The sequence below is a fragment of the Molothrus ater genome, chromosome 2, assembly GCF_012460135.2.
Source record: "Molothrus ater isolate BHLD 08-10-18 breed brown headed cowbird chromosome 2, BPBGC_Mater_1.1, whole genome shotgun sequence".
Taxonomy (NCBI): domain Eukaryota; kingdom Metazoa; phylum Chordata; class Aves; order Passeriformes; family Icteridae; genus Molothrus; species Molothrus ater.
In genome coordinates, this window is record NC_050479.2 from 49987094 (window position 1) to 50005104 (window position 18011).

The 18011-nt window shown below is 41.8% G+C and overlaps 1 protein-coding gene across 10 annotated transcripts in view; it reads right to left on the bottom strand.

Moving 5' to 3' along the window:
* LMO7 (LIM domain 7) overlaps positions 1-18011 on the bottom strand; it is a 132751-nt gene that overhangs the window by 68643 nt on the left and 46097 nt on the right. For 8 of the 10 annotated variants that reach the window (XM_036384427.2, XM_036383849.2, XM_036383764.2 and 5 more), the window contains exon 4: positions 5572-5678. In XM_036384427.2, the coding sequence (XP_036240320.1) occupies positions 5572-5678 (107 nt within the window). Of the gene's footprint in view, positions 1-5571; positions 5679-5776; positions 5848-5886; positions 5959-18011 lie in introns of those variants that run through there. The other 2 variants (XM_036384267.2, XM_036384346.2) reach the window with 2 other exon arrangements.

Below are 18011 nucleotides of genomic sequence, written 5' to 3' on the forward strand. Positions count from 1 at the left end.
CATACCACACAGCAACCATTTAATTTTCTCAGGTTTTATTTAGAAAGCATCTATTCTCTGAACCACTTTTTTGGGTGGCATTTTAAATTCAGAAAGTGTTATCTCTGAACTGAAATAGAGAGCCTGTCTCAAAAGCTCAGCTGAAATGGAGGAACACAAGGATGAACATTCATGTAACAGTTGTCACTTCTCTCCAGTTGGCTTTAGTTATAGAGCTTTATGTTACAGAAAGAATAGCATTTTAATTTTTCCAGGATTGCTTTTTGTTTAGGAATTCATCAAAAAAGATTATACTAAAGAAACATTGAATGGATTAAGTTAAAAACTACCCAACATTTTGAAATGCCAGGGCCAAAGTCATAGCTCTGTTATTTGATCTCATGTATGTACTTTGTCCCACTTCAGCAAAACTTCTCCAACAGGGTTTTCTGTTTGCTTTACATAATTAACATATTACAAGATTGATAATGAATATGTGGGAAAAGTGCAGGCCAGAAAAAAGATGAAGGCCTTATCCAAATACCAGGTTGTGCAAGGTGATGAGATACTTTGATCTATCTTGGGAAAAAATCACAGAATGGTTTGGATTGCAAGAGACCTTAAAGATCATCTAGTTCCAACCCTTCTGCTATGGGCAGGGACACTTTCCACAGCAGACCAGATTGCTGAAAGGCCCATCCAATCTGGCCTCAAACACTTCCAGGGATGGGGCATCCACAGCTCCATCTATTCCAGTGTCACACCACCCTCATAGTAAAGAATTTCTTCCCAATATCTAAAACCAAACCCACCCTATTCCAGTTTAAACTATTACCACTTATGTGTCTTTGTGACAAGTCCCTCTCCATCTTTCTGTTAGGCCCCTTTTAGATGCTGGAAGGTCTCCTTGGAGCCTTCCCTTCTTCAGGCTGGACAACCCCAGCTCTCTCAGCCTGCCTTCATATGAGATGTGCTCCCTGCTCATCTTCCTGGCCCTTCTCCAGAGTCACCCAGCAGGTCCACATACTTCCTGTGGTGGGTGCCTGAGAGCTGGACACAGTGCTCCAGGTGGGGCCTCAGTTTTTAGTTTCATTCAAGACATACTCTAAATGTAACAATGTAGTAACAATATTAGTGGCAGCACAGTATTTTAATTTGCCCTATTATTGATAAATGAAATTAGTATGGTAAAACTTCAACATCAGAAGTCAGGGCTGTGGTAGCTTTAGAAAAGTTTGCTATTTAGGATTTTGTAGTAAATTTTCTTTTGTTTTCTTAGTTTAATATTTTACTCTCTTAACCCACCTTTTTTTTTAATATTAGAATTTAATGATATTTTTCAACTGGAGATCTCGTTTTACAGAATTATAAATTTTTTCATGTAGAAGAATTAATTTTCTTCAAAGACAAATTTGAATTTACACTCTCACTCTGAGCATTCAGGCTGCCTCCTTTAAAACTGATAATTGAGATAACAAACTCCACTGAATTGATGCTTGGTATCTGCCTATGTGAACTCTCCCTTATAACTCCACGGTATGATTTTATTAAGAACCCTTCCACAGCTGGGAACAACTGGGTGTGTCACTCCTAAAGAGCTGGGTGAGGAAGTGCTTAACATTTTTAAATAGTAACCAGGCTGACAACTGAGAGTCACTAAGCTTGTATTACATTCTTACTTTGACAGAACCAAAAGAGAATCAAATGAAGAATTAAGACAATCTTGTATTAGTATAAATAAATTTTAAAATCCTTCACTAACTGCTGTGTTGTAAAACAACATCACCAATTAGAAATAATAAAACACTACACTGAGAAACAAAAATCAAATATACCAAAAGAACTGAAGAGGGACACATATGCATTTACACAAATAACTAGCCACTGAACAAGATGATATGCACATGACTGCCAGACAGGGTATGTGAGGAGTAAGTCCATCTGGATGATCCTTCTTGGAACACATGACATATTGCTCTACTATACCACTTAGCAATAACTTCTGCAGATTTACAGAAAGACTGAACTATAAATCTCAGACATTAATCCACACTCCCATTTTCACTGGCAGAAAAGAAATCATCCATGCCAGGACCATTTTTCCACACCACCCAACTACTAATCTTGCTGATCTGGCAAAGCATGAAGTTTGCAAGGGTTGGAGTAGCAACCAGTAATTTTAGCCAGTCTTTTTCACACAAACTTCTAAACAATAAAATTTTAAGGAGCTTTTTCTTTACAAAAAGGATAATCACATAATCACTTGGAACTGAAAGTCTGGGTATGTAAGAGGATTCTTGCTCCTCTTGTCCCAGATTACTTCTAGTAATCACAGAGGAGGGTTCCACATCATGCCTGTGCATCATCTCAGTTGCAAGAGAAAACAAAACACAAGTGAAAGTTGTAGCCTCCTCATCAGATAGAAAGATTATTTTCTCAGAACAGATTCCGTTCATGAGGACCTGAGGGTCTTGACCTTACCTCAGGTGACACAAGAACACTGTACCACACAACAGAGTTAGGTAACTCTGAACGGCTTTGTGGCAGTGTTCATCAGACAGAGAGCTGTCAGCAAAGGTATGGCAAAAGGCAGCAAGCACACTCAGAAATAAAGTACAAGGAGAAAATAATTCTTCCCGTTGGGAAGGGAGCCTGAGATGGCAACAGCCTGAGGGCATATGACTTCCCACAAGGTAAAAAGGAGATACCACAGGTAACTGCCAGGCAGCAGAGACAGGAGAAGCACGTGGAGCACAACTGCACAGAGCTCATCCATTTCAAAAGGAAGGTGTTCCTCCTGAGGACCTGCCCAGCTCCTGAGGTGACAGATCAATTGAACAAGTGTAACAGGGACAGAGATGCAACCTCCCAGACAATGCAGAAGACTGGTTTTGCTCTTACATAAGATGCCAACTCTTGTGTCCTCCTTAGCAGCAGAAGCAGACCCACCCTTTTAATGGTACCCTCCTCTGACCAGTTTTCAACATCCAAGGCAAATCAAGCACCTTGTCATACCTGACAGTACATGCATGTCCTACCAGCATGTTGTTCTCTGCCTGTTAAGCTGACTTTTCTAGGCAACAGTTTATTTAATCTATTTTGGGTAGATAAAAAAACCTGTGCTAACAGTGGTGCAACAGCAGAACACAGCAGTCCTCTTGTGGTGTCAAAACACACGCTGCTTCAGGCACACATTAATGTTATCCCACACAGCATATCACCACTGCTTTAAGATGTGGGCAATTAGCCTCAGGTGATAGCAGCAAAATGAATTTGCTTTGCAATGTTAGAAACCCAAAAGTTAACTGCAATCTTTTGAATAAGTCAGCAGATGAAAAGTTTTACTTCTTGGTGACAAGAAATTATTTACTTCTAATTATGAAACTAGAGTTAACAGAGAATAAGACAAAAGCAAGACATGAAATAGTACCCCTTTTCTGAGGCCTGGCATCCTACAGGTTTTGAAGACATTTGTAATTCATCTTGAATGTATGAAACTACTTATTTCTATTAAATAATAAAAGGACACATCAGATAAAATTCCTGATCAGACAGCATTTCTCTCCTGACACAAATATAAATCTCTCTGAAAATCCTCTGAAGAATAGCTTGCCCTCTGGGTAGTAAAATTATTTCTGTAATTAACCTTTCAATGGAGAGAGTTATCTTCATGTAACTTATTTCCTTTATTTCTTGGAATAAAACTTTCCTCCCATCCCTTTCCAACCTCCTAAATACATCAAAAGTGCTAGTATATTTCGGACACCACTTTACAGCACGCTCAGATGCAGAAGTTTTGAATTACTCTGGAAGCATTTAATACACACTGTGGGACTGTCACATGATATATAATGTGTGGAGAAGCAAACTCATACTGAAACAAATTACAAGAACATGGTTGTATGGCTGGCAGCTCTTTTGACTCTAACCCAGACCCCCCACACTGCTGTCCATAAGAAGTACTCAATAGTTAAATCTGCTTTTTTGAAAAACACTAATTAAAGCATTGCTGAGAAGGTATGATGTAAAACCACTGTTGTCTCGTGACAACTTCAAATCCCAGCCTTACTCTCTGCTCACAGAACCGGGAAGGGAACTGGCGGTGCTGCAAGGACCCAAAAAAGCCTGGCTTACAGACCCACTGGATGGCTTTCACGGCTGACCTCTCCCGGGCGCCGCGGTTTCACGTCGGGACGAGTTGGACAACATACCTTGCACAACAGTTCGCTATCTCGACCTCCCCACGCGTCCAGCCTGTCGCTACTGACGCTGCTGAACGCCAGCTCCCGACCGCCTCCAACCCTTCCCAGCCATTCCCTTGGAGCAAACCTCCACCAAAACAACTTTTGCTAGGGCTTTGTGAGTAATTTAAGCCCGGCAGAGGTTACCAACCCTCCGGCTTTTGGCGTGATGTAGGGACCGGCAGGGAGAATGCCAATGTCCTGGAAGTGTGCCAAGTCCCTAAACAGCAGATTAGTGAGAAATTACGTTTCGGGTATGAGTCAAAGACTGAAAACACATTGCCATCTCATGTATCAGACCTCAAAACAGCATGAACTTTCGTTCTGAAACCAGGCAGAGAGAATGTCAACAGGCTACCACTCGACCCACCTACAAGAGATTTCTTTCTAATTAAAGCAGCTACATATCATTTCACAGTATTTTTTTCCTTGTATTTGCAGAAGGATTACTGCCTGTTCCTCTTTGATAAAACTGGTAATTTAAGACAGGAATCAATCCTTCACATTTAACTTGACAGGTTTCCAGCAAAACCCACTAAAGATTTCATTTTTTTTGGAGACAATAAATTCACCCTTTTGTCCCAATATAATATAAACAGTTAACACTGTAACAAATCAATGTGCCCTAGGATGATTTTTGCCTCGACTCATTTATCTTAAAACATCTGTCTTAACAGTAAAGTTTCACCTTAGTCTCTCAGAAACTGGTAATAAAATTCTTATTAGGAGACAGAGCAGTCTTGAAATATGAAAATCCATGAAATACATTTTAGAACCAAGCCACTGCTATTTCACAGGAAAACTCCCATCTCCATAAACATGCAATTCAGTACTTGATTTCTACTCATACCTCTCTTGACAGGGGATGTGACACTCAGAGACAAACATCTGATTAATACTTGGAGTGGCAAACCAGCAGTCCTTCAGGAACACTATACCTAAGCCTCAAAACCATTTGGATAAGTATCAGAAGTACCACCTCAGCCTTTCAGATTTATATCAGTAATCACAAATCATAAAGAAAAGTGATGCTTTTGATATCATTTAACAATTTTGCTCCAAGTCTAAAATAAGCTGAACAGTTTCCATCTCAGATTAAATGCTGTAAATATTCATTAACAATTAGTTTGCTTGTAAGGTTATTATTATAATAATACTTCATCTTTTAAATTACATTTCTGCAAGTCCTATCCTCTAGCTTTAACAAGGTTTAAACCCTCACCACAGTATTCAGAACTGCTCATACCAGATTAAAAGAAGAATTTTCCATAGGCAAACATTAAAAAAAAAATAGACCGTGAAAGCGCTTAGAGGGAGAAGGGAAAGGAGAAAACAAAACCACAAAACTCACTTGACTGTAACTCGATTGGACAAATCCTGAAGGTCTCCTGGGTGAAATAGCTGAGCTTCTTTCAGTCCAATGTTTTCGCACGCTTTCAGGAAAACATTTATATTATCCTGCAAAGAGAAGTAGAAAGCAGTTGCTCAGTTAAGAGCACTAAGCAGGTTTTGCAAGATGATTAGTACTAGCCTTTAAATGTCAAAGTCCAGCTCACATAAATGAAACTGGAAAAGCAATCTTCTGGATCATAAACGCTGCTCGTTCCTCGTGCACACAGCAGGCTGGGCTGCGATGGCAGGGACTGAGGGGTATGTTAAAGATTACCTGGCATAAGGCAGCGGTGAGCCAGTAGGCAGCAATCTCCACTTTGATGTCAGCTCTGCTCAGCAAACAAACGCCCTCTTCCTAGCTTTGCACGACAAGCCTCACCTCAATGCCTTTAAAAATAACTCCAGCTACTGACATTCACCACCCAGAAACTCTTGGCAGGGGAGGAAGAAGAGGAGGGACTCTTCGTTTCTATGCTCACAGACTGATGAGGGAATACTGCACCTGGAGTCTGGGTTTGGTTGCTGAGCAAAGCTCCGGAGAGACAGAAACCAAACTGTATTCAGAGCTGCTGCTGCTGCCTCACTTGGGGGGGGGGGGGGGGTTTCTTCCCGAGTCCCTCCCCTTCCACTTCCCACACCCCCTCCTCAACTTCACACCGATCTGTTACAAAATAGAGGAGCAGCACCCACTCTCTGCACCTGCTGCAGGATGGACTGACCCATGAGAGAAATGTTAAAAAAAGAATAAATCTAATGGTATATACAGAGATTATACAACTTGTGATCTCTTTCCACTTCATGAACAGTGGGCAATAGGCAAGAAATTCCTTCTCGTTAAGGCGGAATGCTATCAACAACAAAAGAATGTGCCCTCTTGCGCACTTGCTTCCTTCAGCTGCAAGCCAAAGGAAAAGGTACATAAAGTTACTTAATTCATAAGCTACACAGAGCCCTGTCATTAAGAGTTTGTAAGTCAAGGTGCTGATATCAGAATTTCACAGTATAGACAAGCTCTGCTTTAGCAATTTAATATGCTTTAAAATTATTTTTTGACGCATAATCACTGGATGTAACAGTTATTCCTTCATTTAAAAATCATTAAAAAACAATCTACAAAGAAAATGACAGCTGCTTCTAATAAAGAAAGTAAAACAAACCCAAGAATCCCCACAACCTTCTGTTTTGAAGGTCCCGGGATTCTAGTATTTCTTATCAGTCTGTAAACATGGCTTAATTCAAGGAAAATATTTGAGCAAGGTATTCCCCAAGCAGGCTGCGGGCTCTGCGTTGCCACATCTGAAAGATCCCAGGTGTCTCATACCGTGAAGGTTGTGCCCCGAGGCCTGATGTGCTGTGCCATGGTGGGGGCTGCTCTGCTGCAGGGGGGTGCAACATGATGGCAAACATGGGGGACACCATGTGGTGGCAGATGAGAGGAGGAAGCTGGGAAGGATGGAGCACAGGCAGCCTCACCCATGCCCAGGTTCCTGCAGCGCCCAGGGGGCTGCCTGCGCATTTGCCCAGGGAAGAGCTTCATGCTGTGAGATGCAGCCTCAGAACGGGGATTTGCTTTTACTTTCATGCAATGCCCCTTTCTTCTTTCCATGCAATATAGGGAAAATGGTCTAGATGTGCCAACTTTATTCAATTAATATCTGAGTGTCACCTTAGTACTAAACCAGCAAGGACCTGAAAAGGCATTGTTTCCCTCTGCATGGAAGAAGCCACAGGCCACAGTCCCATCGCAAGAAGAGGAACTACTTGCTAAACAACCATCAGGTCAGTGTTCAGGGGACTAGGGAGTCTATGAAACTGGCAAGTAAGGCACAAGAAGAAAGCAGCAGAGCAGAAAGAATGAGTAACTCCAAGGTAATGAACTGACACCAACATCAGTGAAGGCAATATGGTTTGATTGGTCTGCCCAGTAACCACAGCAACTCAGAGCAAACTCCCAAACCAACGAGTTACATCAACCACAGGGCTGAAAATGAGCACATTGTGCAGGTAAACAAGGAAGAAGAGTCAGATTTAGAAAAACAGATGTCATCTACACCCTGACAGCAACAAAAACAAAGCAGAGGAGTTGCTCACCAGTGGCTGCTTGGCTGCACAACCACCAAACTTCTGGCACATGACATAATTAATTTTGAAGGTGTTTCAGCAATTAAACCTATCAATCTCCTGAGAAATAGCACTTACAGCCCCTGAGAACATCCCTGCTGACAGCAGTCAAGACCATCAGGAATGGGGTCAGAAGCAGGAAGAGATAACATGGAAGGCAGAACACCATTAGTTACAGTGCTCACATGAAGGATAAAACAGGGTTCCAAATCTTCCTTCCCTCACCCCCAAGCCAGAAGTTCGATCATGCCTGCCATCTCACAGGTTACTGCCCCAACACCAGCTGTTCTGCAGCCAGGGCCTGGAAATGACCCTCACAGCACCAAGAGATGACACACCCAATAGACTTTTTATCAAGTTTGGATATTTACAGAAAAAGGTATCATTTAAACAAATCAGCACTTCTAAATACTGTCTTTGCCAGGTTATTCTTGACCATCCCTAATCATCATAGTTAATCAGCAAAGCCACAGGTCTTAAAATAGCTAGCAGCCATTTTAAACTCTACCAGAATAATGAATAGGAAGATGAATTTTAAATAGCACTACAGAAATAAGTAGGAAAAAAAAGACAAGTTATCAACCTTGCAATTAAATTTATCATTAGAAATGTGAATGGGAACATTTTTCAGAGATTAATGCACTCAAATATAGAAACCATTACACCATTCCTTTTACCAATGTAACTGTACCATTACCAATGTAACTGTACTTTAACAAGACTAATGGTCATTGCCACTGCAGCTTCAAAGGACATACTGTAATCCGAATCTCATCACACTTCACAAAAATACTTCTATTTAAACAACCAGACCTCAAAATCCTGGAAAAGCACAGCACACCAAACCTATCTCCAGGTGACAAAAATCACTGACAAGACGTGCTCAAGAGAAAAAGGTTCATACTTGCATCCACTACCCTCTTCTTCCACCGTGGTCTCAATCTCTGTAAACACGAGGAGGCCATTTAAATTTAATAAAGAAACAAATTAGCATAGAAAAAGAATTATGATGCTAAGGGAAGAAAAGGGACTTAAGACAAACTGGAGAATTTGATACCAATAAAGTGGATCATGAGAGGCAATGGTGCAACCTATCAACACAAGAGAAGCAAAACCAGAAGGGGAGAGAGGGGCTGCCCATTTCAAAAGCAAGGATTCATCAGTGGACAGATCAAATACATTTTTGCAGAAAACATAAGGTTCTGACCATTATTAGAGAAAGCTCTTCAACTAACAGGGATGAAATCATCAGTTAATTTTTGTTCATGTTATTAAGAGAACTCAATCACTGCATTTCCCTGAGCATCTGAAGTTGGAATAAGCATCACAGAATTACAGGTTTTAAATCACAACAAAAATAAAGCCTGAAGTCTAAACCACAAAATTCAAGTGTAATTAATTTCTGGTATGCTATTTCTACTTCTAAGTGTCTTAGTGAGAAGGGGTGTGGAGGTTTGACTGAGACTGTGGGACTGGTTTTTTCCCCCCAGTGGTGGGCATGATGGAACAGCAGAGCATTTCAAATGTTCCTAGCATGGCTTGAGTTTTCCACATGCTGTATAGACTCAGATTAAATGCACAAGATAGAACACTGACTAGATAGAGCTATTATCCTTCAATATTCCATTTTTCCCTCAAACTTCAAAGTGAACTACACCCAAAAGTGCTGCAAAGTCATAATATGGGAGAGACAGAGCCGCCAGTGGGAAACAGGTCATCCACAAGCAGGCTTTTAAATACTGTTGTTCAGGGAAAAGGCAAACAATACTGTACACTTGCAGCTCTGTACCTGACTTTCTGGTCCCCATGGGGTACCAGTGGACACAAACCCTTCCCTCTCCTGTTGTTAAAGCATTTCCCTCCAACCAATGCTTTGAAGGAGCGAAGATGCCATCTCTACACTGAAAATGAGATTGTGGTCCACATCTTCCCTCCTGTCGGGTTCGGCCGTCTGTCTCTGCCCCGACACGGGTAGTGTGGTTCTTGGGTGGCACGCGTTTTAAAGGATGAGTCTGGACTCTTCAGCTTTTCGGTCTTCAGGTTGTTTATTATTTCTTATCTACAAAATTTTCTGTCTGCTCAACAGAGGTCTGATCTGCAAGCAGTCACAGGCACTCTCTGACCACCCACGGGGCGGTCATGTCTTTTTATACTAATATCTACGTACACAATATTTACCTTTATTTCCCAATGCTTTTCACCCATGTTGGCAAGTGCACCTTCACCATAAACCAATCCCCAAATGCCAACATCACCACAGGAGATGGAGGACAAGAAGAAGGAAGAAGAAGGACAAGACACGCCCTGATCCCTCCATCTTGTCTCCATAACCCCCCTGTACCTAAAAACCTTAAAATCTATATTTCACTTTCTAAATGTGTCTATTTTACACCTTTTACTCTAAAGTGATTCTCTTGTCCTCAAACTCTTGTTATTTCTGTGGATGGATCAAAATCAAGCCACCAGACACTCTTGGCAACATTCCAGGATTTTCGAGACCCCCAAGGGTTCTCCTGGCATCTCTGGACATCAGGAATGATGTGCTGAGATCCCACACCCTCCAGCATCTGAGCAGAGCAGAACTGCTTCTCACTCCTGCAACTCCATGGACTTGAGGAGAGGAAGGAGCTGAGTCTTTCCTCACTGGTCCTCAGTGCTGCTCCTAGGCCAGGAGCAGGGAGGCTGTGCCAGAGCAGGTGAATGTGAGGGAAAGAGCAGGCCCATTGCTGCAGGGCTCCTCATTGCTATCACTAGCTTCCAGACCACAAAGAAGAAAGAAGCTGGTAACTCTATGGGGAAACACCGGAATTTGGACACCTTCCTTTAAAAATAACAATTTTAAAGAGCAACTTAAAAAAAATAAAATTGAGGCATTGAACCACGGGACAGTGGTTCTGTGTTGCACCTGTGATCAGCTCCTAATGTATGTCACCTCGGCAAGAATTTGAAAAGAGAGTGCTAGTGAGGTGTTGGTGGTGGGGAAATACAGAGGTTCCTCAACACCTAATAAACCAATGAAAAAGAGTACTTCTAAACCAGAAAAAAAAAAATCAGCATGAGCAACAGGAAAGAAAGAGAAAAGACAAAAGATGCAAAAAAGATCAAGAAGAGGTTGACCTTAAGTAGGAAGAAAACCCCAAAGTCACCTACCTGAGAAGGGGCATAGAGTGTGGAGTGTGTAAAACAGAAAAAAAATTTTAAACATCTAAAGTAAAAGCTAATTAAAAGAGGTCTCCCCATAAGAGGATGTAAATACTATCTTATTTTGACTACTCACATGCAACACAACATCACTAAATTCAGCTTGTGTAATAGAGCTGCAATTTTATTTTTAAAAAATCCCACATTATCATGATTATCTGGGTGGGACAGGAATATTAATTTAAACAAGTGTCTAAATACATTTGCTTTCTTTAGGGTGCAGTCATGCTGTGTGGTAAGCCTGATCTCTCTAGTTAACTGTTTCTCTGAATCCCTATGTATGCGCCAAAACACAGTGAAATCTCGTAGGCATACAAGTTATGGCACATCTTTCAAATCACTTGGCAACAGGGAGAAAAACAATTTAATTAACATGTTGTTTTTTGTTTTTCCTGGATGTATCAGCCAATAAATGACAGTACTCCAGGTTGTCCCCTATTCAGATATAAATACTCACTCTTTCAGACAAACCCCTTATTTCTACTGCTGTTCAAGCTCTAGTTTGAAGGGGAGAGTTGGGTAGGAGAAGGGTGCATTTTTGGTGGGTTTTGTGGAGGATTTTAAGCAGTTATTTTCAGTGTATGAAGGAGATGGTACCCTATGCTTGCAAGGCCATGAAGCATATTTGCACTAAGTGTTACATCATCATCCAGACCATGATTTGGCACCAGAAGTTGTTTTCAGTTTCCAGGCTTTAAAAAAAAAAAAAAAAGACAAAAAAAAGACAAAAACCACCAATTACCTATAGTGCCTAGCAACAAAAGCTCTTGACATTTTAAGAGTGACTGATGCATTTTTTTGGCTACAGAATTCTGAAAGTCATTTGAGTAGACCACATTTAAGAGGCATTTTTCCTTAGTACTGCATTTATCAAGACATTTAGTCATCTTGAAGGAGACACAGCTTTCAACTCTGCATTCATGACAAACCCTCTTTATTAGCACCCTCATTCCCTTAAGTAAGGGCAATTTCCCTCACAAAAACCTGGTATTTTTTCGAAGCAGAAAATATTTTTCATAGGCACAGCATTATACAGTCCACTCAAGTTGGCTCAAATCAGTTTAAGGCAGAATTTAGAGCTGCATTTGGCAGCAGCATCACCACACAGCTACACATTGTTTATATTCAGAGGTGGGGTAAAGGAAAGAGCCTGCAGCAGGAGCTCGTTGAACGAGTTGGGTGACTTGCTCTTCCTCGGAGGTACGTTTCGGTTGTTAGCTCCGGCTGCGGGCACAGGCCGGGGCAGAAGGGTGAGAGCACAGGAGGGAACAGGGCTGAACACAAACCCCGTGGTCTGACCACAGGCCTGGGAGCCAGGAACTCCCCATTACCACCTTGGCCTTGAATGTCAGGGTGTTCAGTACCCATTACCCACCCATCCCATCTGCAGTGCGTGAACCCAGCTCCTACAGCTCTGTGTTTCTCTGAAGGCCAACAGTTTTAACCTTGAACCAAATGCAGAAGGAGGAGTGGATAGGATACCTAAACTGCTCTTTTCCTCCCTTTTTGGGCCCAAAACTAAAAATAGCAATAAAAACAATCATCCTGCAGACAGAGTGTGACCTCAGGGCTCCTGTTCAGTAACTTATCCCACCTATAACAGAGTGCATAGAGCACTGTGTTGGCCAAAGATCAGAAACTGTGTTAATTGCTTTGCCACTCCCCTCTGCCCGCCCTTCATTGCTTTTGCACATTGGGTAAAAAAATAAATTACTGTGATCCTTGACACAGGGATTCCCTGCTCCAGCTCTGTGCATGATTACAGATACTAAATCTTTAATGATTCACTGCCAGCTTTCCTCTCAGAAAGCAGGTGCTCCTGCTGTGAGAATGCAGGAATGAAACTTTGTGCACAAACTTTGCAGTTACCTTGGTACTGCCACTATCAATAACTGTAGGAAGAGGAGGAACAGTCCCCTTTGCCATTGTAACCATTATGAAAACCACATTTTGAAGCACCTTTAGGGAAAGAATCATTCTGGTTTCCAACAAAAAGGTCCATCTGTCTCCCAAACCCCAATTCCATCTGCAGTGACTGCAGCTGGTTACGGATCTCTCTAATACCAAGGTATGTATTAGAAGAATCTTCCCCAAAACTTGTTATTCAGGTCCTGACACTACCCACCACCATGGGAAATGGCCAGCAGAAGGCACCTCTGCTCAGCCCATCCCATTTCCTGCCACCTCTTGCAGCACTGAGCTCCACAGTTTCTTCAAACAGGAGCAACTGGATTAAAGAAAACACACAGGAGAAATTAATGTGGGTTGATGGGTTTTTTAAACAGGACTTCAGAGTTGACAACCTTTAAGGTGCTTAACATAAGAAAGGACCAACTGTCTTCAATGACTCAAAATGCCTCCCAGGCCCATATCTCTAACCGTGCTACAGCATAACCTTCACTATGACATTACAGACATTTATCACAGCAACAATGTGTACCAAATGAGCCTTTTATTGATAAGAGAGTGAATATCAGGTTATAAAGTGCAGGTGTGTTTCTGGGATGTCACTGCTACCAAATAAGGCAACCTGGAATGGAGAAGGGCTAAAGTACAGCATGTTGGCAGACAAGCCTTGTTAATAGAGCTAATCCACTCAGAGGCATTCATACTGAAATGAAAGTATAGGTTTGGAAAGCCAGTATGGAAGAACTAGCCTGGGCTATTTCCTTGTTAAGACAAGCCTTAACTTTCCCACCAGTTAGTTGCATTCCAAAAAAAATCAAGGGAAAAAAATAAAAATTCAAGCAATATGCTTTACACCCTGAACAGTTTATACAAAACAGACTCTGCAAGCAAAGTGTGCTAAATACTCCAATGCCAAGTCACCACACTACACAGAACTGGAATGACAGTAATCCACTTAAAGGTGAAACTCCCTTGAAGCCTAATGAGTAATAAAAGAAGTAAAGACCTCTTGTTCTTGAAACACAAAGTTTTGGCAGAGCTTGCTTTCCTCCTCCACTCCCCCCCCCCCTTTTTTTTATTTGTATACATAAGGTTTTTTGTTTTGCTCACAAGTTAACAACTTGATATAGGTGAAATTCAGCTTCTTCATATACAGGACATGAAACAGAGCCTCAGATCCTTAATTCATGTAGCCCCTGATTTTTGGACAGTTATTTAGTACTTCATTCTTTGTAAGAGAGCATTTGGAAGTTTGCTTCCTTCAAGAGCCAGGCATCTTTTATTTCTTAACAGGAGTAGCATCCTAGTACCACATCTAATCCTTCCTGCCTTACATGGGCTTATCCCATGCTGTTGAGAAGCTTTCCCAGCACCCTGGACTGATGAGCTGGTTTGGAGATGACCTGCCTTGGAGTCCACCTGAACCCCTGCATCAGTGCCAGGCTTCCTCTTGCCCCTACCCATCCTCCTGCCATGCAGACAGCAAGCTGGTCAGTGCAGCTGAAACAGCTCTCAGCACTGCATTTGGCAGCACTTGTTGCTGGTGTTGTTGTCAATAGCTCTTTCACACACCTCACTGGAGGAGGGTGATTCAGCACAGACACATGGGCGCGGAGGTGTTTGGGCAGGCGTTCGGAGATGTGGAATGAGGATTTTGTACTGAACAGAAGGGTGAATAGCAGAGCTGCACAGCCCCACCATGGATACCAGAGAGAAAGTTATCACTGCTGCAGTTAACATCTGCTTTCTTTGAAAACTGCCATGAATTTTAAACACCTGGCACTGATAAATATCTGACAAGCCAGAGGTGGTGGGGGGGAAAGGTACTCCAGTGTCCACCTTATGAAGATTTAACACTATAAATAAACACTGAGTGCTGAAAAGAATCTCAAATCTGCACTTCCTTCACAAAGGAAGGAGAAATCAGATTACAAATGTCACAAGTATGAATTAAGGTGTGTACTTCTTCTACATGGTTGACATTTTTTTTCCAGTTGGGAAGGAATGTTTCTTGACAAGCAGACAGTCATCAGTTAATTCAGAAATAAAACCAGCATACAAACGACAGAGTATACCACAGACTACAGCTGATTGAATTGATAAGTGGAAATTTCTTGCAGTTCTTTGGCAACCATATTTATCTATTTTTTTAAGTGATGGCAAGCTGATGCAAAAAGGGTAATACTTTTTCAAAGCTTTGATTTAGAGCAGGAAAAAGGGTAACAATTTTCCATATTAGAAAGTTCTTGCTGCCAATCATATTACTTTATAGTCAGTTGACAAGATTTTTAAGAAGTAATTAATTAGTTAGCATTTTGACATCTCATCCCAGTAACACACTAAAAGCATTGGTTTGGAAGACCTGATCTCATTTAAAGCATCCCAAAATACTGATTCTGGTTCAGAGATCAACCAGCAGGCGCAGCACTTACAGCACCCCTGACAAGAGGCCAGGGCAAGTAGCCGAACCATTCCTTGGGGTCTGCATCCATACACTTGCTCCCCACTTATGTCTCCTAGACATATTTCACTCCACCATCACTCACCTAAAAACCTGTCAAGTTCAACCCCATGCCTGGGTTTCACTCTGCCTGATCAATGTCTTGAGCAGCTACTAAAAATTTCACAAAGAGTTTGCATCAACCTCCTCTTTCTCCACACCCTACATTTCAAAGTGTTTAGGCAGCAACAGAAAACAATTAAAGGAAATTCAGAGCTAAGGCTGAAATGTACCATATGTTTTCAAGCAGAGGGGCACAAAACATCAGTAAACCACTGCTGAGATTACATACTCCCACTATCAGGCATTGAAAGACTACAGAACAATGTCATCTCTAACTATTAATAACCATACTTCCTTTCTAGCACACAATCCTTTTCTCTTAATTGTCTGCTAGAGGCATTTCCATACAGGCCACATTCCTCTTTCCCGTAACACAGGAGAAAGAGTAGCAAAAGTGATTTATAGTTCCATATGCATTCCTATCAGGTCTTGCATTACTCCTGACATTTGCTAATTTACCCTTTTTTTGGTTTACAGTGTGGTCAGTGAGAGAACTGGACTGAAAGTCAAGATTTCATCCCCACCCTACTATGACTTGCTTGTGACTTACTATGTGACTCAGCACTAAAGCCACTAAAACTCTCACTAACCACACACTACTATCTTTAGGTATAAAACTGAAGCAATGGTAAAGAACTCTTCGCAAAGTACTCCAAGATTTGACACATTAAAAATTTCTTATATAAGAAAAAGAAAGACTTTTCTCCAACTTTACTATTGAAAAATCAGATTTCTACACTGCTTCATAAATTTAGAAAAACATTTTAAAAGAGCAAAACTTTTTTTGGTTTCTATTTAAACAGAAATTTCATCCCAGTTACTGTGGCCATCATGTTCCCAAACTTGAAGAAACATCTGCTTAGGAGTTTGAAGTAATGTAAAATTCAGAAGTTTCAGTTGCCAATGGAAACACAGCTACTAATTTCCAACTGCAATTTTCTGAACACTGACAAAATCTCACTAAAATACAATAAGTAAGAAATTTAACACTTTATTTGATGGCTACATTTGAAATATAGTGCTGTGTCAATTACCAGGTGAAAAGATTTTTTTCTCATAATAATAACATGGGATCATAGAATGGTTTGGGTTGAAAGGGACCTTAAATATAATCTTAGTCCAACCTCCCTGCAGTGAACAGTGACATATCCATCTAGATCAGGTTGCTCAGAGCCCCATCCAACCTGACCCTGAATGTTCCCAGGGACGAAGCATCCACCATCTCTCTGGAAAAGCTGTCCCAATGCCTCACCATCCTCACAGTCAAGAATTTCTTCCTTACATCTAATCTAAATCTAGCCTGAGGTAATGGTTTTTATTTAAAACTATTACCTCTTTTCCTATCACAACCGAGTGCCTTCTAAAAAGTTTGTCCGTATCTTTCTTATAACCTTCCTTTAAATATTGAAACCTAGAGCCTTCTCTTCCCAGGCTGAATAAACTCAACTCTCTAAGCCTGTCTTCATAGGAGAGGTGTTCCAGCCACTCATCATTCTTGTGTTCCTTTTCTGAACCTGCTCCAACAGGTCCATGTCCTTCCTGTGCTGGGACCCCAGAGCTGATGCAGCCCTGCAGGTGGGGTCAGAGCAGAGCAGAGGGGCAGAGTCCCCTCCCTGTCCCTGCTGCCCACGCTGCTTTGAACACAGCCCAGGACATGTTTGGTCTCTGGGCTGTGAGTGCCCATGGCTGGGTCATGCCCAGCCTCTCACCCACCAGCACCCCCAAGCCCTTCTCAGCAGGGCTGATTTCATTTCTTATCTTATATTAATAGTGGGGAGTTTCCCCAACCCAGGTGCGGCACCTTGTCCTTGTTAAACCTCCTGAGATTCCCAAGCTTGTCCAGGTCTCCCTGGAAGGCATCCCATGCTTTAGGTGTGCTAACTGCACCACTCAGCTTGGTGTCATCTCCAGATTTGTTGAGGGTGCTCTCAATCCCTTTGTGTCATTGACAAAGACATTAAACAGAACTTGTCCAAGCAAGAATCCTTAAGGGATGTCACTTGTCCCTAATCTCCCTTTGGACATTGACCACTACCCTCTCCATGCAACCATCCAACCAATTGCCTATCCACCAAACGATCCACCCATCAAATCGCTCTCTCTTCAGTTTAGACAGAAGGATGTTGTGGGGGACTGTATCAAAGGCTTTGCAGAAGGCCAGAAAAGTGACATCTGCATTCCTTCCCCTGTCCACTGATGCAGTCACTCTGTAACAGAAAGCCAATAGGTTGGGTCAGCCTTGGATGTCCCAAAACATGTCCCTGTTCACTGTGTTCCTTAGGAGAGCTTTTAGGAAGAGCTGTTCCATGCTCTGAACAGGCACGGGGTGAGGCTGATGGGTCAGTGGTCCCCAGGGTCCTCCTTCCTACCTTTTTCAAAGATGGGTATAGTGTTTCCCTTTCCCCACAGATTTCTCACTTCCCACAAGAAAAAGGAAAATAACAGTTTTGTGAATTTTTTTTACCTGCAGCATAGGAATATTGAAGAAGAAAGCTACTACTATGAAGAGGAACCTGTCCTCATTCCTACTATCAAAAGTGCTCCTGAGCCTGTATTAAACATATAAACTGCATTATAAAGGAGATCACATCAGATGCATGAGTTTG